Source organism: Mycteria americana, chromosome 6 (assembly GCF_035582795.1).
Source record: "Mycteria americana isolate JAX WOST 10 ecotype Jacksonville Zoo and Gardens chromosome 6, USCA_MyAme_1.0, whole genome shotgun sequence".
Lineage (NCBI taxonomy): Eukaryota > Metazoa > Chordata > Aves > Ciconiiformes > Ciconiidae > Mycteria > Mycteria americana.
This window is the reverse complement of record NC_134370.1, coordinates 70,638,064-70,658,162: the sequence shown is the minus strand read 5'-3', so window position 1 is coordinate 70,658,162 and position 20,099 is coordinate 70,638,064. Positions and strand designations below refer to the sequence as shown.

At 60.8% G+C, this 20,099-nt stretch overlaps 2 protein-coding genes and 1 long non-coding RNA gene across 5 annotated transcripts in view; 2 read left to right on the top strand and 1 right to left on the bottom strand.

The window, feature by feature from the left end:
• RASGRF1 (Ras protein specific guanine nucleotide releasing factor 1) overlaps window positions 1–12,052 on the top strand; it is a 43,098-nt gene extending 31,046 nt beyond the window's left edge. For all 3 annotated transcript variants that reach the window (XM_075506499.1, XM_075506498.1, XM_075506500.1), the window contains 11 exons: window positions 581–751; window positions 952–1,064; window positions 1,775–1,887; window positions 2,325–2,385; window positions 4,836–4,939; window positions 5,317–5,401; window positions 5,700–5,897; window positions 6,686–6,765; window positions 7,886–8,003; window positions 8,359–8,427; window positions 11,027–12,052. In XM_075506499.1, the coding sequence (XP_075362614.1) occupies window positions 581–751; window positions 952–1,064; window positions 1,775–1,887; window positions 2,325–2,385; window positions 4,836–4,939; window positions 5,317–5,401; window positions 5,700–5,897; window positions 6,686–6,765; window positions 7,886–8,003; window positions 8,359–8,427; window positions 11,027–11,119 (1,205 nt within the window). In that variant the 3' untranslated portion in view covers window positions 11,120–12,052. The remainder of the gene's footprint in view (window positions 1–580; window positions 752–951; window positions 1,065–1,774; window positions 1,888–2,324; window positions 2,386–4,835; window positions 4,940–5,316; window positions 5,402–5,699; window positions 5,898–6,685; window positions 6,766–7,885; window positions 8,004–8,358; window positions 8,428–11,026) is intronic.
• Window positions 6,517–8,044, bottom strand: LOC142411880 (uncharacterized). The gene is made up of 3 exons (XR_012776330.1): window positions 7,911–8,044; window positions 7,643–7,767; window positions 6,517–6,757 (listed from the first exon to the last, which is right to left on the bottom strand). It is a non-coding gene; the product is annotated as an uncharacterized LOC142411880 (long non-coding RNA).
• A 126-nt stretch (window positions 12,053–12,178) lies between the features above and the next one.
• Window positions 12,179–19,905, top strand: CTSH (cathepsin H). The gene is made up of 13 exons (XM_075506506.1): window positions 12,179–12,197; window positions 12,238–12,319; window positions 12,500–12,531; window positions 12,676–12,781; window positions 12,877–12,947; window positions 13,512–13,616; window positions 13,954–14,040; window positions 14,910–14,965; window positions 16,098–16,179; window positions 16,269–16,337; window positions 16,764–16,870; window positions 18,742–18,867; window positions 19,525–19,905. The coding sequence occupies exons 2-13, from the start codon at window positions 12,247–12,249 to the stop codon at window positions 19,598–19,600; spliced, it is 990 nt and encodes a 329-aa protein (XP_075362621.1). The 5' UTR covers window positions 12,179–12,197; window positions 12,238–12,246; the 3' UTR covers window positions 19,601–19,905.
• Window positions 19,906–20,099: the final 194 nt, after the last annotated feature.

The window sequence follows — 20,099 nt, the reverse complement described above, 5'->3', positions numbered from 1 at the left end:
GCCCAAGCTGCAGGCCTAAAACTGAAGCAGAAGTGAGGAGGAGCAGGACTTTACCCTTTATTTTCCTGCAAGGGGACAGGGAAACGTCAGACTCTCCGGCCCGTACCGCTGACCTGGTCTGCACATCTCACCGGGTCTTCTCGCCCCTTTCCTCCCCTCCCGGGGCTGGCCTGGCGCATTAGGAGCGAGTTCGCTGCTCCAGACGTGAGCCTGGGCTGGCGTCGAGCATCGATTCACCTGCTCGGGTCTCCCCTGCAGCTCTCGGAACGCTGTCCGTAGCACCCTGTGGGCTTCGTTCCTGCTAAGGCTGTGCTGGATAAACTCTTACGGCGTGCTGCGTCCAAAGCTGCCCCTCTCCTTCGCCCAGCCGCGGGGGGGTGGAAGCCAGCTCTCCGTGGGGAGCAGCCCCGCGTTGGCCGTCTGCACCCACCACCTCCGTGAGCCCCGTTCCCGACGTGCCCCGACCCGGGGGGCTGCCCGTGTGCGGGGGGGGCTGGCGAGGGGGGCCAGGGCTGCGGGAGGGGACCCGGCTGCGGCAGCGGCAGCGGCCAGAGTGGTGCCGGCTTTCTTCTCCCCCCAGATTTCTCATTGTTTTCTTACAACAACGGCGTGGTCATGACATCCTGCCGGGAGCTCGACAGCACCCGCAGCGCCCTGTCCGCCGCCTCCGCGTTCGCCATCGCCACGGCGGGAGCCAACGAGGGGACCCCCACCAAGGAGAAATACCGCAGGATGTCCCTCGCCAGCGCAGGTACCCTGCCCCGGGCTGCCGAGAGAGCGGGGACGCGTTTTCAGGGCGCCCATTTCTGTAACACGGAGCCTCCCGGCGCTTGCGTTTAAGAGGCAGCTTAGGGCCGCTTGGGAAGACGGGGCTGCTCCTTCTGGCAGTCCTGAAAATATCCGTAAGCGATTCCCGATGGAGCCGTAGCTGTGCTAAGGGGTGGCTGGCAGTTTCAGGCTTTCCGACGGACCAGAGGAACGGAGACAAGGAGTTCGTGATCCGGAGAGCGGCCACCAACCGGGTCCTCAACGTGCTGCGGCACTGGGTCTCCAAACACTCGCAGGTGGGCAGCGAGGGGCCGGGCAGGGGTGGGCTCTGCGGGGTCCCTCCCTCCCCGCCGGCGCGAATTCGGCTGCGTGCAGGGCGCCTGGGCCGGGCTGCAGCTGGAAAGGCAATTTGGCACTTTTAATTTTAATTAAGCAAACGAGTGGACATGGGGAGGAGACGAAAACTGCGAAGCAGGGGGGCTGGGAGCCCCTGGCGCGGAGCGGGGGGCCGGGCGTGGATCGCAGGGTTTGCATGCTCGGTGTGCAAAGAGGGGAGCCGGGATCCGCGGCCGTCGCCCCAGCCGGGCTCGGTGGAAGTGGCGTAGCTGGGTTTGGTTCCTGTTAGGGGGTTCCAGGCTGGGGTCAGGGTTAGGACACCGGGTGGCTTTCCTTGCTGTCCCCTTCCCTCTGCCACTGGTCGCTGGGGGCCCTGGGAGCGGTGCCTTACTGGTTGGCACTGGGAAGCCCCCGCGCCTCTCCCGGGCTGGGTGACGCCAACGCAATGGTACCAAACGATCCCGGTGCCTTCCTGGCCGGTTCCCGTTTGCTGGGCACCGCGGGCTGGGACTTCACGGGGGAGAGGCAGCCTCTGCCCTCGGCCGAGCAGCGCCTGCGCTGGCACCGCGGGGCCGTCGGTCCTGGCCGGGTGTAAAGGAGCGGAGCTGCTGGGAAGCGATGTGGCTCACGTTATAGTGCACTAACACTGTGACCGTGCCGGCTTTGGCAGGACTTTGAAACTAATGAGGAGCTGAAGTTCAGAGTGATCGGCTTTCTGGAGGAGGTTATTCACGACCCCGAGCTCCTGACCCAGGAGAGGAAAGCAGCTGCCAACATCATCAGGTGAAGGGCTGTGGGGGGGAGGTTGCTTTTCCTGGACGCCGTGCCAGGCTCTCTGCGGCCGCTTCCCGCTCTCACGGGGGGTAAGAGCAGGGACGAGGTCTCCAGGAGGGGCTGACCCCGCGGCCAGGGCCTGGGGCTCGGGAGGAGCCGAGGAGGAGGATGGCGGTGCTGCGTGCGTCCGTCTCCCTGGCACATCGGGACCCGATGAGGGGCCATGGGCGAGGTGTGACCCCCACCCTTGTCCCCGCATGTGGGCCAGCTGTGGCTTCCGTTAAGGGGTTTTTTCTCTTTAAAACAGAAAATGGGACTCAGAACCGTTCTTATGCACGCCGAGTGTTTAATCTGTGAAAAACCACAAAGTTGTGCTGCAGCCCCGTCGGAGGCGTGCAGATCTGATGCTTTCCCAGCTAAAGTAACGCGGTCTCTTCATGCCGTAGGACCTTGACGCAGGAGGATCCAGGAGACAATCAGATAACCCTGGAGGAGGTCGTACAGATGGTAAATACCCTTTCCCTTCCTCCCTCCGCCTGGTAGCTCGGCGCGGTGGTAGGGGAACAGCTAAAGATCCCCGCGCTCCGGCACACCCGGCTCCTCGGTGGAGGGCGGTTCTCCGAGCCCGCTGTCCGGGTGTACGGCTACAAAGCAGGGAGAGGTTTTCTGGGGCTGGGGCCAGCCGTGGGCACAGCTGGATCTGTTAGGGGCAGAGGCAACCCTAGTCCAGCCCACCGGCTGTTTGGTCCTCCTGCACCGTCAGCAGGACGGCTGGAGGGGGCACGGAGACCTGCCTGCCCACTGCTGCCTGTGCCTGCCCGCGCCTGCCCGCCGCTGCCAGTGCCTGCCCCAGGGACGCAGGAAAACCCCGCGCGTTTCCACCGTGTCCTCTGTGTCCCCAGACCTGTGCCAGTGCTGCCGTGCGCCGGTTCCAAGTGACGGCGCTGGCCCAGCTGGCGTTGGCACTGCTCCCCGGCAGCAGAGCCCTGGGAACGCGCGATGGATTTAAAACCGTCGGGGTGGCTGCGGTGCGTTTGCCGCCTTCCTGCATTTAAAAAAAAAACAAAGTCTGCTCCCAGAAAAGCCCAAGAGCCACTTTAAATTGGCCTGGTGCACCTGAAACAACAGCGGCTCTGTCCCCTGGTCTGCTGGCCGGCTGCTGGAGTGGCTGAGCCCTCTTGGGTGTTTTTTTAAGCTTTTGTCTGCAACCACGGGTGCTCGAAACTTCCTTTGAAGAGAAGACAAACGAAACTGGAGGGTTTCGGTCTGCTCCTCAGTCTGAGCACCTGAGCGCCAGCGACCTGCGGTCAGAGGCGCGGTGGGGACACGAGGGAGCCCTGGGCTGTGGGGCTGACGTCGGGGTGACGGGGGTTGCGGCTTCCCCGGCCCCCTCCTCGTGAGGCGGGGGTGCGCGCCGTGCCGTGTGCCGAACCCTCGGCCGGGGGGTCCTCCGGCGCGCTCGGAGCCCTCCTGCGTGGCACCGGTGCCGCTGAGCGCCACCGGTGCCACTTGCCCACCCGGCGCTTGCCGTCGAGGCACCCGCGCTCTGGCAGGGTGTGCCCCCGCAGCCTGCCCCCCCCCGCAGCCTGCCCCCCCCCGCAGCCTCTCCACGGGCCCTTCAGCCGCAGAGGAAGCGGGAGCCGCTGTCGAAACCCCCTTCCCACGGCCAGGAGGGGATTTTGCAACGGGCTGTTCGCTCGTGCTGCCCCGGCGGTTCCTGGGGCCGGCCGGCCGTTTGCCTGCAGGCGGTGCTGGGAGGGCGGCGAGGAGGGGATGCGGGGCAGGGGCGGCCTCCCCCCCCGCTCCCCCGGGGCCGAGCTGCCCGTGGGAGTAACCGGCTGGACGGGAGGTCGCGCCCGCGCCCACCTGCGCCTGCCACCCCACGCGCTCTGCGCTTCGCCCCTCGGCCCTCGCAGCTCCGTCCCCAGAGCCGCCCGCCGTTCCCGGTCGCGCTGCTCCGTCCCGGCGTGACAGCAGCCTGGCCCCTCTCCTGTGCACCCCCTGTGCTGGGAGCTGCCACGTCCCCTCTCCTGGACCCGGACGGCAGGGACGCCGCTGCTCGTTTCCCGGAGGAGGGGTGCCGCGGCCGGTTTGTAGACCGTTCCCTGCTGGCAGAGCCCCGAGTTTGGGCTGCGTTTGTGCCGAAGCGCAGCAAAGTCCGCGCGCGCTCCGTGCAGGTCTGGGGCCGGAGCGTCCCGCTGCCAGCCTGGGCGGCTCCGAGCACGGGGCACCCCGAGCCCCCCCGCGCCGGCCACAGTGCTCGGCCAGAGCCCCGCAGCGGGGACGGGGAGCGGCCCCGTCCTCCTGCTTTTCTGGACATCCCTTGAAGAGCCATCCCAAGCGGCGGCAGGGCCCGGGAGCTGCGGCTCCCACGGGTGCTGGTGGAGGGGTGCCAGCGAGGCTGGCCGAGCTGCCGGGCACAAGGCGACGGCTGGGCAGCGCCGCCCCAGCTGGGATCCCCTGGTGCTTCATTAATTAAACAGATGTAGAGCAAAAAGGCAGCGTTGCAGAAGTCGGTGTGCAGGGATCCGTTCCACAGCTGGCACCTAATTACTTAAATAGAGAAGATTAGTTAATTTTGTGTCCGTACGTGTGCTCGCATGATAACGTAAGCAAAGCCGTCGGGTTCGCAGGGCTGTGTGAAGCTGGCGCTTCTCGGCGCTGGCGGGACGGGGGATGCGGTGCCTCTGGACCGTCGGACCAGTGCGGCACGACGCGCGCCGGCTCTGACGGGGAAAAGCCTTTGGCTTGGGACCCCCCAGCCCCGCTCGGGGCCGGGGCCACGGCCCGGCTCCCCTCTGCCGTGTGGGCTCTCTCGGGCTGCTTGCGGGAGCAGAGCTGTTGCGCTCAGTGGATTTCTTGGTTTTGAAGACAACTTTGATTTTATGTGCATGAAATGTAAAAAATCGTACTGTGCTCTTAACCGACGAGCCCTCGTCGTTGCCTTTGTCGCTCAGGCTGAGGGGGTCAAAGCAGAACCTTTTGAAAACCATTCGGCCCTGGAAATCGCAGAACAGCTGACGCTGCTGGATCACCTGGTCTTCAAGAAGATCCCGTACGAGTGAGTGATCCCCACCAGCGAGGAGAGGCTGTTCTGGTCGCCCGGGGCTCCCCCGCGGCCAGCCTGGCCCGGGCTACAGCAGAGGGTGCAAAGCCTTCCCGGCTGCCGCCTGCTTTGCAGGTAGTCCAGGCTGGGCTTGAGCCCAAATCTGAGGCCTGACCCCATGGCTTATCTGCTGGCCTCCCCGGGGCGACCGGCCCAGGGAGAGCCTCCCACGTCCGTCGCACGGACAAGCGCGTCCATGCCGACCCTTTCCGGCAGCGTGGGGGGCGAAGGCCCCGGCACCTCCGTCCCGTTTGGGTGCAGCGGAGCTTGTAGGGCTCGGGTGTCCCAGAAAAACGGGAAATAAATGTCGGTCTGAACGCTGTCGTTCGCAGAGAGTTCTTTGGGCAAGGTTGGATGAAGCTTGAGAAGAACGAAAGGACTCCTTACATCATGAAGAACACGAAACACTTTAATGACGTAAGTGCAGCCGCGGCAGGGGACAGGGAGACGGGCAGAGGCGAGGCAGCGCAGCCAACCCGCCCCGGCCTCAGCCGGGGACTGGGATGTAGGAGCTTCACCTGCCCCCACCCGCGCTCCACGGACGTCACGTGCCCTGGGGACCCGCGGCAGGTGGAGCATCCCCTGGCGCGGTCGCTCCTTCTGGGGCTACTGCAGCGAAGGGAAATCTTTCTAAAAGCGCTGCGAGGCCGGAGGGCGCGTAGCCGTTGCCCAGGGTCCTCCTGACGCGCGGGCTGGGACCGGCGTCTCCCCAAAGGTCAGTAACTTGATAGCGTCGGAGATCCTCCGGAACGAGGAGATCAACGCGCGGGTGAGCGCCATCGAGAAGTGGGTGGCGGTGGCGGACATCTGCAGGTGCCTGCACAACTACAACGCCGTGCTGGAGATCACCTCCTCCCTCAACCGCAGTGCCATCTTCCGCCTGAAGAAAACCTGGCTCAAGGTCTCCAAGCAGGTAGGGGCGTGGGGGAGCGGGGGGGGTTGCTGGGCTGAGCGTGATGGTGTTGGGATGACACCTGCATTAAACCCCAGAAAACGGAGTCAGGCTTTTATAGCTCTTGCCCAGGAGGGAGCTGGTGTGACCAAGCAGCTCAGGCCCTGCGTTGCTGCCGGGTTTGTTCACCCTGCAGGTCAGATGTGCAGCCGAAGAAACCTTTTCTAAGGAGCCGTCGTAGCTGTAGGCGCACGCGCAGACGCTTCCTTAAACTGGTTTTCCGGGCTTCTCGAACCAATTACGCATGAGCAAAATGAATTCTTGCGTTGAGTTGCTGGGTACAGAAACAGCTTGTGCCTGCTCAGCGCAGAGCCCGACGGAGTTGTTCGGGGGCTGCCGAGCCAGAACGGCCGTGTGGGCTCCTCCCAGTCTGAAACACCATCTTTTTTCCTGCGCAGTGATAAACCTGTAAATTAAAACAGGCAGTGGCGGAGGCAAAGGGGGGAGGCAGGGGAAGGAAACAAGCGCATAGCCTGTCTTTACTATGTGTTGGAGGAACTTTGCTTTCAAGCGCTTGCTCAGCTCCTCTGGATGTCACCAGGAGCCGGGTGTAACGGCCGGGGCAGAATTTGTGCCTGCAAAGGTGTCGAGCGGCTTTTTTCGCAAGGACGGGGTGACGTGCCTCGGTGGCTGCTGCGGGCAGGGCGGGATGGAGGGGCCCTGCGGCTCTGCGGGCTTCGCCCCCCCGGCCGCGGGGAGGGGGGTTTCTTCCCGGGCCTTCTCCAGGTGGCACTTTGGGTTTCTTGCAGACGAAGGCTCTGATCGATAAGCTACAAAAGCTGGTGTCGTCGGAGGGCAGGTTCAAGAACCTGAGGGAGGCACTGAAAAAGTGAGTGACCGACCATTCTCCTCCTGCAGCTGCTGCTGCGCGGGGGCTGCTGACGGCCGGCCGGGGCCCCCGGTGCTGGGGGGCCTGGGTCCCACCCCGGCTCCCACGCTGCGGGCTGGGGCTTTGCTCACAAGACCATTTCAGAGCCTGCGCTAACGTGCATCTTGTTTAGCAGGCGCAGGGCAGCGGCTTGCAAAGTGCTCCCAAGCAATGAGCTGCTCCTTTGAGCAGCGGTGTGGAAAGACGTCAATAAAAGGCATTGCAAAGGGGCAAATCGTTGCCAGGCACCGGGAAACTTTCTTTTTCCCCCTCCCCTTACCGAGTCTTAGTTTAAACCCCAAAGTGTACTATATCTAGCTACGGTTTCCCGCCAGCCAGCGCACGTCACTCCAGCTGGCAGGGACCTTACAGGCAGCACGGCAGGGTGGCTCCCGAGCGAGAGGGAGCGTTGCACAGCAGAGAGCTGGCGATGCTGCAATGGCAGCCAGCCCCGCACCCTCTCAGAGCCGGCATCGGGCACCCAGCAGAGATGCCCTGGTTCCCCAAATCGTCGTTACTTGGTGTTTGCTTGGTCCCGCAGCCGAGGGGCCCGGTGCCGTGGGTGCGTGGGGAGCAGGGTGCTGAGCTGCCCTGGAGCTGGTGCATCCCCACGGGCTCGTGCATCACCGTGCACGGCAGACACCCGCTGGCCGCGGCCCATCAGCGGCCCACGGCGACCCTCCGCAGGGGCCTGGGCTGGGGTGAAGGGTGGGGGGCGAGCCCAGCGCCTGCACTGCCCTCGGCTCTCGGCGGGGCTCTCGCTGGCTGCGGGGCCCGAGGCCGGCAGGGGAAGCTTCGAAAGGTCTTTCCAGCCCTCTGCCGAAGCTGCCCCTGACACCTCCTGCGGTCCACGGCTTGGTGCGGGGCACGGCCGCAGCTCAGGCTTGTCCTGGGGACAGCAGCTGCAGGACGTGGCCCAGGAGACCGGCAGCCTTCCTGGGGAGAGGCTTCCTTCTAGGGTTTCTGCATAGTAGAAAGAAAGAATCCTTCAATTCTGCTAACTGTGGAGTCTGAGCCTCCCCCCCCAAAGCCCCAGAGTAAGGCAGTTTTCTTTCCAATTGTCTCCGGTTTGCTCCCAAAGTTGCGACCCTCCGTGCGTCCCCTACCTGGGAATGTACCTGACCGACCTGGCGTTCATCGAGGAGGGGACCCCCAATTACACCGAGGACGGCCTGGTGAACTTCTCCAAAATGAGGATGGTGAGTCTCCCAGCCCCGCCGCGGCGGGCGTGCGGGGACGGGTTGGAGCGATGCGGCTCGGTGCCGCGGTGCTGGCCAGGTCTGTGCCCACCCCGCGCCGTCCCCGCAGCCGGCCGTCGTCCACACGGCACCAGGCGGCCGCGCACGTCCCCCTGCACGCGTGCACGCGGCCGGGGTTGTCCCTGGTGAGGGATGCGTCTGGGAGAAACAAAAAAGCCCTTCGCATCGTGCTGCGGTTGAAGGGTGCGGACGGAGCGTGCTCCACCGGCCGCCCGTCGCCCTCCCAGCCGCTGGGACGCGGTGCCGGTGGGGATGGCTGTGCTGTGAACAGCTTCTGCGTTTTACCTCCGGACAGATTTCGCACATCATAAGAGAGATCCGCCAGTTCCAGCAAACCTCCTACAAGATTGAGCACCAGCCTAAGGTACGGCCTTGTCCCGAGAGCCACGCGCTCCCTCTCATCTCCCACTCCAGTTGGAGCGTCTAAGCAGCCTTCAGTTTCTAGCAGCTCCCCTGGGGAAGGTGTGATGCTCCTGTAAGGAATTTAACGCCAAAATGCTAGCAGAACCAGTGCAGGTGGGGGATCTCGGGTCAGGCGAGGCACAGCGGCGGGGGACAGGCACGGGAGATGGGGAGCGACCTCCCTGCTCTGCCGCCTCTCACGCCGCGCAGCGTAAAATGCCTACGCAGCGTTGCGGGCAGAGCAAGAGGATGGAGCTTCCTGCCGGCTGAGCCTCGGCCAGAACAGGTCAGCGCCGTCCCTGCCCGTCCCTAGCTTTGCTGCCATTTCTTCCCAGCAAGCAGCACTGTCGTTTCACTCCGGTTCTTTCCGCAAGCCGCCGCGATCGTGGGAATGGGGGGCAGCAGCCTGGCACGGTCTTGCCGAGTTGGGGCTGGAGCACGGCCGTGGCCGGGCAGCGCGGCAAGGGAGCAGCCTGGAAGGGCTCCTGGGGAGCGGGCGGGCGCTGGGGATGGAGCCGCCCTCCGCCGTGAGCCGCTTTTGGGCAAATGTCAGCCGAGGCAGAGACCTGTGCGCTGCGAGAGCGTGGGTGTGGGTCTGCTGCGGAGGTCCCCGTCCTGCGGCAGAGCAGCTCCGGGACTTGGGCTCAGCTGGAGCTCGTGTTTTACCCGGAGGCGGAACGAGAAGCCGTACCTTTCCCCATCCAGGGGCCCTTCCACTGGAATGAGTAACGCGTGTCCCGGGACCGCTGCCCTCGCGCCCTGCGCTCCCTTGCCCTTTGCTGCCCTTCGGCCGCAGCAGGAGCGTGGCTGGTGCCTCCGCGCCAGGAGCAGCGCCTGTGCCTTGCCGGGGGCTGTCAGCAGCGGTGCAGGGCACAGAGGGGGGCTGCAGGGGCCGCAGCAGGCTCCCCCGTGCCCCCCCCAGGATGCTGCAGCGGAGGCATTGCTGCAGACAGCAGCTACGCCCGGACGTGACAGCCGTTGGGCAGGGCAGGCAGCGTGGCGATGGCCAGAGGGCTCCAGGGGCTGCTCTGGGTGTTTATCAAATGCATGCGCTGCCCCTCGCCTGCACGGCCGGGCCCCCCTTTCCCTGCAGCAGGCTCTGCATGGAGCAGGGCCAGACTCTGCGTCCCCCCGCGGGTCGCTCCCAGCAGCCTGCGTGCAGCCGAGTTACCCCGGCACCGGCAGAGCCCACCCTGGAGATGCTGCGAAATAGCTATTCTGGGGCAGCGTCCCCCTCCCCAGGCTGGGGGTGCGGGCTGGGAGCAGAGCGTGTCCCACCCCCCCGCAGCCTGCAGCCCCTCCGCCTCGTGGTGGCCCCCACACGTGTGATGAGATGAAAGATCTCGGCCGCCCTCGCGCTTCCTCTGCCGCAGCACGGCAGAGCCACCCAGGAACTGGGCTGGTCGCTGTGGGGGTTTCCTCTGTCTCCTGCGCCGCTGTTCTCCAGAACAGCAAACCCTCCAGAAACAGTGCCGCTGCCCCGCAGGCACCTGCCGAACCTGCCCAGTGCCCGGCTGCCGCGTTGTTGGTGATCAAACCGCCCTCCAATGATGCCAGTTTCCGTGTGCGGTGGCAGGAGCAGCCCCAGTCCCTCTGGACCGTGACCCCTGGCCGGGCCGGCGGAGGTCGGGGAGCCGCGGGCTCTGATTTTAGCTTCTGCAGCGCCGGGCAGCCCCAGCCCTGCCCTCCGCACCGTCGGTACCTGCCCAGGGCTGGGCTTACGCCACAGCCTTTTCCCAACCGGGCATCCCAGGTAACCCCTGCCTCCTCCCGGCCTCTCCTGCCCAGGAAGAAGATCAGCGTCTGTGAAAGCAGCCCACCGCCCCGAGAAACCCGGCTGAAAACAGCCAACACCAAGTGCAGCGGGGAAGGGTAGTGCGGGTGCTGCTGTGCGCGGCCGTGCATCGCCCCGTCTCCCTGCAGAGGTGGGACACGGCCGGACAGAAGCTCCCGGACGCTCTTGTGGGCGACGGGATGAGGCCCCATCTGTGCTGCCGGTGCTTCCCGGGCAGATGCTCTGCTGCCGGCTGCTCCTCGAGCCGGCCGGCTCCAAACCCCAGGCGCAGCGCCTTACCCCGGCATGGGCTGCGCCCGTCTTCAGCATCAGCTGCGCACGCCGTGCTGCTAACGCGGCCAAAAAGCAATTTAGGAAAAATCTGCCAGGAATTGCAAGCAGATTTTCTGCTAGCACCGGAGCAGATGTCCTGCCCCATCAGCAGCATTCCTGCAGCAAGAACGTCGTCCCACACTTAGGCGGTGCCTTAATTATCAGGATTTTGTGTTCTCAACAAGAGAGGACTTTGTGGCTGATAAAACAGTATACCAGAGAGGAAAACTAAGCAAGAAAAACAGAAGAGCAGCTGAGGACTAGGCAAGACTTTGCAATCCTGGGATGAGACAAGCACGTGCAATGCCTGCGTCGGTTGGCAGGAACTGCAGGCGCTTCTCTGCGACTCGTTGTTTACTGCTCGGGCCTTTATCGTTTCCCAGTTTCAGCACTTATCGTCGGCCGCAGCGGAGGCGAGTCCTCCCCGTTAACGGTTTGGCTCTCATTTTTCCAGGTGACGCAGTACCTGCTGGACCAGTCGTTTGTGATGGACGAAGAAACCCTTTACGAAGCTTCTCTGCGAATAGAGCCCAAACTGCCTTCTTGAGCCTGGAGCAGTGGCCGGCGGCTGCTCGTGTACACACGCTATACCATACTGTATATATGTTCGTTTCTGTTGGACGCCCTGGAGTGACTTCCACGTGACTTCCACGTATGTGCTTCTCCAAGCAAACCGCCCCCTCGTTCTTAGGCCGCAGTAGACCTCGCGTAGGATTTCCCGCATCGTTTAAGGTTTCACGCATCGACACTTTGCTGGAGTCCCGTTTTCTTTTCGATGATGTTATTTTTGTCATTTGTTCTTCTCGAGGGGGCTGGCGGGCGGGCGAGCCCGTGCGTTCCCACGGGGCGGCGCGGAGCAGCTCTTTCTCGGGCGGTATCGGCAGTAACGTCCCGGGGCACACTCTGTAAGGCGGGGGGAGAGAACGCGTCAAAGTCTGTCCCTCCGTGCGGGGCTGCCCGCTCTCCGTGTGCCACCCCCGCGCTGGCCCGGCGCCGCGGGGCCTCGGCCGCTGCCCCCGTCCCTCCTCAGTTGGGAAGATGGAAACGTCCCTTTGACTCTCCCCGCTGCGTACGGCTCATGACCAGCTTCTGTTGATATGCTATAGATCCGTATACCTTGTGACCACTATGAGTAACATGATGTAGAATTAGAAAAAGATGACCGAGTGTTTTTATTACATATACTGTAATCCTGTCTAACCACCTTCTAGCAGGAATATAGTAATGTAGTGCTTATTCTGTGAATATTACCATGTATTTTTTACATTGTACAGTATATAAACACAGTTTAACTTTACAGTGGCAGGCATGCTCCACTCTAACAACCAGAACACTTTTGCTGTAAGCAATACCTCGTGGTATGAGAATTCTCTTTCAAGCCCTAAAACTATTTCAACTTACAGCTTGTTTGGAAAAATATTTCCATTTTTTGTAAAAATATATGTTTCCTGATTACCTCTTGCTAATAAATCTATTCTATCTCAGGGTGAACCGGGCCTCGGGCTGTTCTTATCGGGCGGGTCAGGGCCGGACTCGCAGACACCCCGCCCCTCCCCGCGGGGACGGGAAGCCCCGCCCCCTGCCCCGCCCCTCCGGCGGAGGCTCGGCCCAGTTCGGCTCGGCTCAGCCCGGCTCGGCCCAGTTCGGCTCGGCTCGGCGCGGCGCGGCGCGGACATGGGCTGGGCCGCGCTGCTGGCTGTGGTCGCGCTGCTGGCGCCCGCCGCCGCCTGGGCTCCCTCCGCCGAAGGTAAAGGAGCCCCGGGAGGGGAGGGGAGGGGAGGGGAAGGGAAGGGGGCTCGGCTCGGCTCGGCTCGGCTCGGCTCGGCGCCCCGGGCGCTCCCCAGGCCCGGGCCCGCGGCTGGGCCGCGGAGGCGGCGGGGGAGCCGAGCCGGGGCAGCCGCTGACGCCTGCCCGCTCTCTCCCGCAGAGGAGCTGCAGTTCAAGGCCTGGATGCTGCAGGTAAAAGCTTCGGGGCGCCTCCGCCGCGGCGGGAAGGGCCGGGGCTCGGGGCTCGGGCGGGGACCCGGGCGGGGACCCGGGCGGGGACCCGGCGCGGTCTCGGTGCGCGGTCTCGGTGCGCGGCTGACGCGCTCTGCCCCGCAGAACAACCGGCGGTACGGCCCGGACGAGTACCCCCGCCGGCTCCGCATCTTCCTCGGCAACAAGAGGCAGATCGAGGAGCACAACGCCGGCAACCACAGCTTCCAGAGTAGGAGCCGTTTCCCCAGCCCCGGCCCGGCCCTGCGCCCGCTTTGCGCTCTGACCCTCAGTGAGCAAAACGTTCCCGCTTCCTCCTCCTTCTAGTGAGTCTGAACCAGTTTTCAGATCTGACCTTCGCTGAATTTAAAAAACTGTACCTGTGGAGAGAGCCCCAGGTAAGTCACGGGAGCGCAGCACGGGCGGGGAGGAGGGGGTCCGGCAGGGCGGCGGACCCCGAGCGGCGGGGGGCTCCGTGCCGTGCCGCGCCCGCACGTGGGTCAGCACCCCATCCCTGCGCGGCCTGAAATCCACTCTGCTAAGCGCGGTGCCCTGTCCCGCCGGAGCCTGGGTAAGAGCGAGGTGGACCCCCCCATCCCCTGCCTTGCCAGCTTTCAGCCGCCTCTGCCTCTTGACCCTGGCTCTAGCTGAATCGCCACTTCAGCTTTCAGCTTTGCAGGTTGATCTGTAGTTTTATGGGTGGACCTAAGGCCTGCTCCTGGCTGTTCGGGGAGTTGCCAGCTCCCTCAGCAGCTCGGGCACCGCTGCTGGGGGTGCGGGCTGGCAGTGCTCTTCCAGGGCTGGCCCAGGTCTCCCCGGCTGTAGCGGCTGGCGTGCAGCAGGCCGGGGCCACGTGAGCGGCATGGCAGTCACCGCTCCCTCCGCCCTGGGGAGGGTGGCCGTCTGTGGGCCACCGTCCCCCGGCACGGCGGCTTGCCGCAGCCCTCCCGCCTCGCTTGCAGAACTGCTCAGCCACAAAGGGGAACTTCCTGCGCAGCTCCGGGCCGTATCCCGACTCCATCGACTGGAGGAAGAAGGGAAATTACGTGACGCCCGTGAAAAATCAGGTGAGGAGCATGTGTCACCAGTGATGCACCAAGAGCAGGCTGGGAGAGGAGCTAAGCACCGCAGGCAGGGCACCGTGCCGGGAGGAGGAGTGCTGGGGCGTGCATGCCTGCAGGGAAGCGGGTTCCCCTAGGACCCGCTCCATGGAAGGGGCAAGGGTGGCTGGGGGGGCTGGGGCAGCCGTGGGCTGGGGATGAGTGGAAGGCAAAGCCCGGCTGCTGGCAGAGAGTGGAAACACTGTGCTCCTGGCATGCCCTTCTGCCCCAGCCCTGGTGTTTTGGGGAGGCCAGTGACCCCACGGCACGTTATGGAGTGGTTCCTCTCCGGTTCCTAATGCAGGGCACCTGCGGGAGCTGCTGGACCTTTTCCACCACGGGGTGTTTGGAGTCTGCTATTGCTATTGCGACGGGAAAGCTCCTCTCTCTGGTAAGAGATTTTCCTTTCCTGCACGCTGACGGCAAGTCCTGCCTCTGGTTATCCACCGGGGCTGCCGGCAGGGCCAGCCCACTCCTGTCCGGGACAGCCCCTGGCTGCTTGTTCCGAGTCCGGCTGTACCTCGCTGCGTGCGGCTGTGGCAGACACCCCCAGCCCTGCCAGACCCCTTGCAGCTCTCTGCAAGCTGAGCGGAACTGCTGGGGGAGGCGTGGGGCAGCGTGGCCGGGAGCTCTCCGTGCCCGAGGCCGTGCCTGTCGCCATCCCCTCTCGGGGTCCGAGTGTCCCGCTGCCCCGGGCTCGGGCAGAGCCCTTTTTGGAGCAGGATGAAACCAGAGGGGCTGGAGGCCGACGGGTCCCTGCCGCTGGAGCAGGCGTGGTTAGCTAGAGCCGTGTCTGGTGCTGCCAGCTGGCAGGAGCTCCTTGCTGCAAAACAGCTTGCTGCAAGCAGCATGTTGTGAAACTGTTGATTTTTAAAATCCCAGGGGATCTGTATTCTCGAAGAACAAGAAAGACAGTAGCCACTTACATGACTTACTAGAACAGCTGAGGATTGGGTGTAAGTGTTAAAAATAAACTTGGCCTTTGAAAGAGATCTCAGCCAGCGCTCCCGCGGGTGGGACGGTGTCCCGGCAGGCGTGAGGAGGAATGCCTCTTCCAGCTGGAGCATCCTGGGCTGCCAGCTCCACGTCTTCCTCGTCCTGCTCCTCGGGACGTGGAGCCGTTCAGCCGGGCGATTCCTGCTTGCAGCTGCACACATAAAACCTGCGCTCCTCGGTCGCCTGCCGCATGTGTTGCATTTTGTCTCGCTCATTCCGAATGCAGGTGTTGAGTACATACTGACTCAAAAAACTCTTCCGTAGGCGGAACAACAGTTAGTTGACTGCGCTCAGGCTTTTAACAACCATGGCTGCAGTGGGTAAGTAATATAAAGTAATAAAGAATAGAAATAAGAGTATCTTATGTTGGGTGATTGACAGCCTTTCTCAAGATCTAGTGTTGGGATCCTTCCAGATCTTGGAATGGTTTTTGTTACCCCTTGGCTGAGATGTGTCAGGGAAAACGGTTTTGGGTTTGGTTTGCTTTGCTTATTTTAATTTCACCCTCCCGAGAGGTTAGAATGTTTCACTAAATCTGCAGCATTTCCTAACCTGTGTTGTTCCTCCTCTTTATTAGTTTTTCTTCTGATATTTATTTTGTTACAATGTCTTCTGATATTGCAGTCACAAGTGTTACATAGCTAGGCTTTAACATACTCAAGGAAAACAAGGGGAGTTTTATCTGTTGCTCTGCTCATGGGTCATGCGCATCTCATGGTGCTTTAAGGAACCCACAGAAACCTCTGCTTCCCCTTTGGTAAATTCCTACTGGCATTGCTAGAGAAGGCAGCAAATAAAGCTTTCTGAAATCTTACGTTTTCTGTAAGATAAGTGGTCCCCAAGGAAAGTTCAGAGAGCTGAGCAAAACCACTCTTGGTGCTTTTAGTTTTTCTTGTGACTCCTCCTTAGTCCTCTCCTCGTGAGCACGCCCTGATCACGCTCCCCTTTTCTTCCTTCTGCGAGAGGTGGCCGGGGAAGGAAGCAGCTCTTGCTGAAGATCTGGGTCCCTGGTCCTCCCCCGTGCCGTAGCTGGGGACCCCGGCCAGGCTGGGCAGATGTCACGGAAAAACACCTTTCAGTGCGCGAGGCTGCAGAGCTGAGCTGGCACGGTCGGTGCTGTGTGGGCGAGGTGGCCTCGCGCCTTCAGGGCTCCTGTGTTGGTGTTTTCCCCCCGGGGATTAGGCACCCCTGAGAGCGGGGTCTTCCCTGTGCCTGCGTAGGACCATGCCAAACAGTGTGATGAGCTACGCCAGGAGTCCCAGGCAGGGAGATACTGCGGGAACAGACTGGAGTTTATGGTTTGAGGGTCTGGGGTACACGCTGTCCTTCCTTTTCCCCCCAGTTTGCGGGAACGGTCTGTAGGACTGCGAGGGAACGTTGATGGCTTTGCTCTGCAGAAGCTGCAGCGTTACCGTCCTAATTAATCTGCATTCTGGCTGTGTTGTCTTGCAGGGGCCTGCCAAGCCAAGCCTTCGAATACATATTGTATAACAAAGGGCTCATGGGGGAGGACACCTACCCGTACCGGGCCGAGGTATTTCCAGCGCAGCTCAGACGCATTTCTGCAGCGGCAGAGCAGGGTCCAGAGCAGGCTCTAACACCGGTTCCTTTCTGTCTGCACAGAATGGCACATGCAAGTTCCAGCCGGAGAAGGCTATTGCGTTTGTCAAGGATGTTATCAATATCACGCAGGTAAGGCCCCGAGGGCTACGTTTCCGAACTTCCAGGGCTGTGCCAAGCCTGACCTGGAAGGTACTCGCATGCCCCAAGGCGTGCCAGGGGGCTGCAGCCTGCCTGCTCTTGGGAGAGGAGCGAGCTGCTGGCGTGCACGCTCCTCTCCTGCACGCCGCTGGCTCCCTTTTCTGAAGGAGGCCCCAATGAAGTGCTGTAGTCAAAATACAGGCACTAGGTCTCTGCCCGCTTTCCACAGCGGGTGCACCTCCAGACTGTAAGAAAGTCTTGGCTCTTGTCTTTCAATGCAAGCAGCACTTGTTTCCTTGTCTGCAAGCAGAAAGCCAGGGCTAGCCATCCCCACTGTGCTCTGACTGCTGCTCTGGGGAGCCTGACTGGTTCCAGCATAATCAGGAGATAAATGACCTTGGGATCCTCCTCTTGCAGTATGACGAGGATGGCATGGTAGAGGCTGTGGGGAAGCACAACCCAGTGAGCTTTGCGTTTGAGGTGACGGGTAACTTCATGCACTACAGAAAAGGAGTCTATACAAAGTGAGTATTTCTGAACCTGGGAGGTGAGGGTGAGGGGAAGGTGTAGGGCTGGAATCACTCGCATCCCCATTTCGCCTGCTTTGTGGCACGGGACGCAGGGACGCTGGACTGCATTCTTGCATTTCTTTTAAACAGAAAATAGAAAACATACGTAAACTGAGCCTTGATATACTGATTTCCCAGGGGGGTGAGAGGGCAGCACAGGGAAGAGGGAACAGTGTGCTTGCAGCCAGTTTACTGCTAGGAACCAGTCCAACCAGACCGTATGTGGAACGAAGCTCAGCAAGTCTGTGAGCTCGGGAGATCCTTCTGCAGCCCTGCCGCAGGGCTGGGGGAAGCCTGTCCAGGGCTGGTGTGTGTGTCTGAGCTGCGGATGGTGGCAGGGCCAGCCCTGAATGTGTCTGGTTTACTTAGGGTAAGCCCTAACCAAGGTAAGTTTCTGCAGCACTCGGGCAGCTCTTCCAGTGCTAGACCTCAGAGGGGGGTGGTGAGCGGCGTAGCTGCCTTCGTGCCGCCCTACACCTGAGCTGGTAGGTTTGCAGGTTGTGGTGTTAAGGCAGGGTCCCGGCATTGCTGTTCTCTGCAGGGCAGGCACGTCCCCGAGCACCTCGTGCCAATCCCATTAGGTGCTTACCTGCCTCTGCAGCTGGATGTGTAAGAAAAGCAGCAGAGATGAAAAATCAGTTTGAGACATGAAGTGACCTAGCAGAAGGTCTCGAGTGTTGTGTCAGCTCTACAGCCAAGGCAAAAAGCTACTTAAAAGGATGATTATTATATTTTGGAAAGACTATGGAAGCTAACTGCGGCAGGATAGATTTCTGTTAGGCAAGAAATGGGAGAAGTGCATGTTTGGAGAGAACTAGAAAAATACTTTAGAGTAATGAATCCTCAGTCACGTAGAACTGCAGGGAAAATTAAACTAAGAGTCTAAGCATGAGTGATCTGCCCCAGGGAGCAGCAAGGGAAAGTGTAGGCAGCACCATGAATCTGAGTGGCTTTGCTGTTGTGATAAAGACAGTAATCTCAAAGTTTAAAGCAAGCAACAGGCAGATGTAAGGTGTAAAAGCAGGTGAGACAGTCGGGATACTTTGTAATAGGATTCCAGTTTGAGGAACACGCCAAGTTATCTTGTAGATTTATAGTCTAAGGTAGATTTAAAGTCAGAGCGTATGGAATAATTGATGCACCAGTGGTTTCGGCCTATGCTCTCCCCATCCAACTGTTAACAGATTCAAGAAAAGTGAATCTGCTGTGGGGATTATTGATCTTTTAGTTATCTGCAATTTGAAAATGTTTAAAAAGAAGTGCTCTAGAGATGGGAGCTTGTACCTTGTGTTGTCTTGTTTTATATCACAGGCAGCAACTTTTCATCAAGTGCAATTTAAAAGCTGGAAATTCAGAGGAAATACAAAGAAATGTGTATTTAGACAGAGGAACTCGCTGTTCCCTGTGCAAATTGGGGAACAGTGCCCCTGAACTTTGGGGCAGAACAAACCATTACTGGGATATACTAAGAGCTTCTGGTTTTCATTGGAAAAATTCCTTTGCTCGGTTTTTTCATTGTAGCTCATTCTTGTGTGACGATGTTGATGTTAATTCTGAACAAAAGGCCAGACCAGGTGCTCAGATCAAAGGTCTATGTAGCCTATCGCCCTGACTTCAGATAAGGCCGGTAATAATTTCTGAGTGAGAAAACAGAGCAGTATCTCCTTTTCTTGGCTTCCCTCCCTGCTCTCCACAACTGGAAGTTCAGAGTATCCATTAGTTCTTTTTGCAGTTGGAGTGCAATCAAGAATGCCGGCTAATCCATGATTAATTATAGGCTGGCTTTTCCTGTAACAAATCTGCATTACCTTCCCTTTTCTTTGCAGCCCACGATGCGAGCACACTCCTGACAAGGTGAACCATGCTGTCCTCGCTGTGGGGTACGGAGAAGAAAATGGGACTCCTTACTGGATTGTGAAGAACTCCTGGGGCCCGCTGTGGGGCATGGATGGGTAAGGAGGTCCCAACCCTACCGGACCCACCACGGTCTCCCTGTACCTGGCAAAAGGACAGTCACGTGCGTGGGATTCCACCCACCCTCATCAGCCCCTAGGTCACCCTTACGCTCTCAAGCTGAAATTCGGCAGCCGTTTCATGCTCTGGGAGGAGGCAGGGGCAATCATCCCAGCTTCGGCAGTGAAGGGGACGTGGCTCTACAAACCAGTCCTGGGGTGACCGGGTAGAGCAGACCCTTACATCAACAGACCTGCCATTGTCACCAGGGGCTCGGCCAGCGTGTGCAGAGCTGCCGTACCGCTGGTTCGCCTGGTGCCAGGAGCGCACCGTGCCTCTTCCGTGGTTACACAGCCAGAGAAGAACGGGTTGTGCTGGGAGTGAGTTTCCACTCCAGCTCCGCAAGTATTTCCAGCTGCAAGTGAAATTTTTTAGTCGGGTGCTAACTCTGCCAGTTTGTGATATGAGGGGGACGGGGAATAGCGTTGCCTGGCTAACTGCTGGCGGTAACGGCTCTGTCACAGGTATCGCTCCTTGCGCTGGCATGAGAAAGGAGCCTGCACATCACGAGAGCAGTTGCCTTATGCCGGTAGCCATCCTGCTGACCCTGCTGGAGAAGGGAACGCTCACTCATGTGCATTTCTTTCTCTTTTTAGGTACTTCCTTATTGAACGCGGCAAGAATATGTGTGGTCTTGCTGCTTGTGCATCATACCCAGTTCCTCAGGTGTAAGAGGAGAGCGCAGGCTGGGGAAAGTGGGCATAGGAAAAGGAACGACTGATTGTATACGAATTTCTGAATGCTAAAATCAAGGAAGTGAGAACAAGATGAAATACCAGGCTGCTGAACGTCACCTGCAGGCAGATTCCTCGGCTTGCACACGGCTTCTTGCAGTAGGAAGACCCACGCGTCCTCTCCCCAGCCAAAAGCAAGCGTGCCCCTGCGCTGAGCGCCAGCCTCCTGCCTTCTGCCCCCGGCTGCGGTGCCCGTGTCGTGCCTTGCTCGCCCAGGCCCTGGGGCTCTGCCGGGGCTCTGCCGGGGCTCTGCTGGGGCTCTGCCAGGGCTGTCGGCCACGGGGGCTGCGGGGACGGGGGAAACGCCACACAGTTACCCAGTTTTAAGACGCTGTCCCAACAAATCTCACCCCTTCCTTCAGGGGGCCGTTCCCCAACCAACAGATGTAACTTCTAGGGATCTTTTAATTTTCTTTGAAGGCGATTTTTTCCTTTCT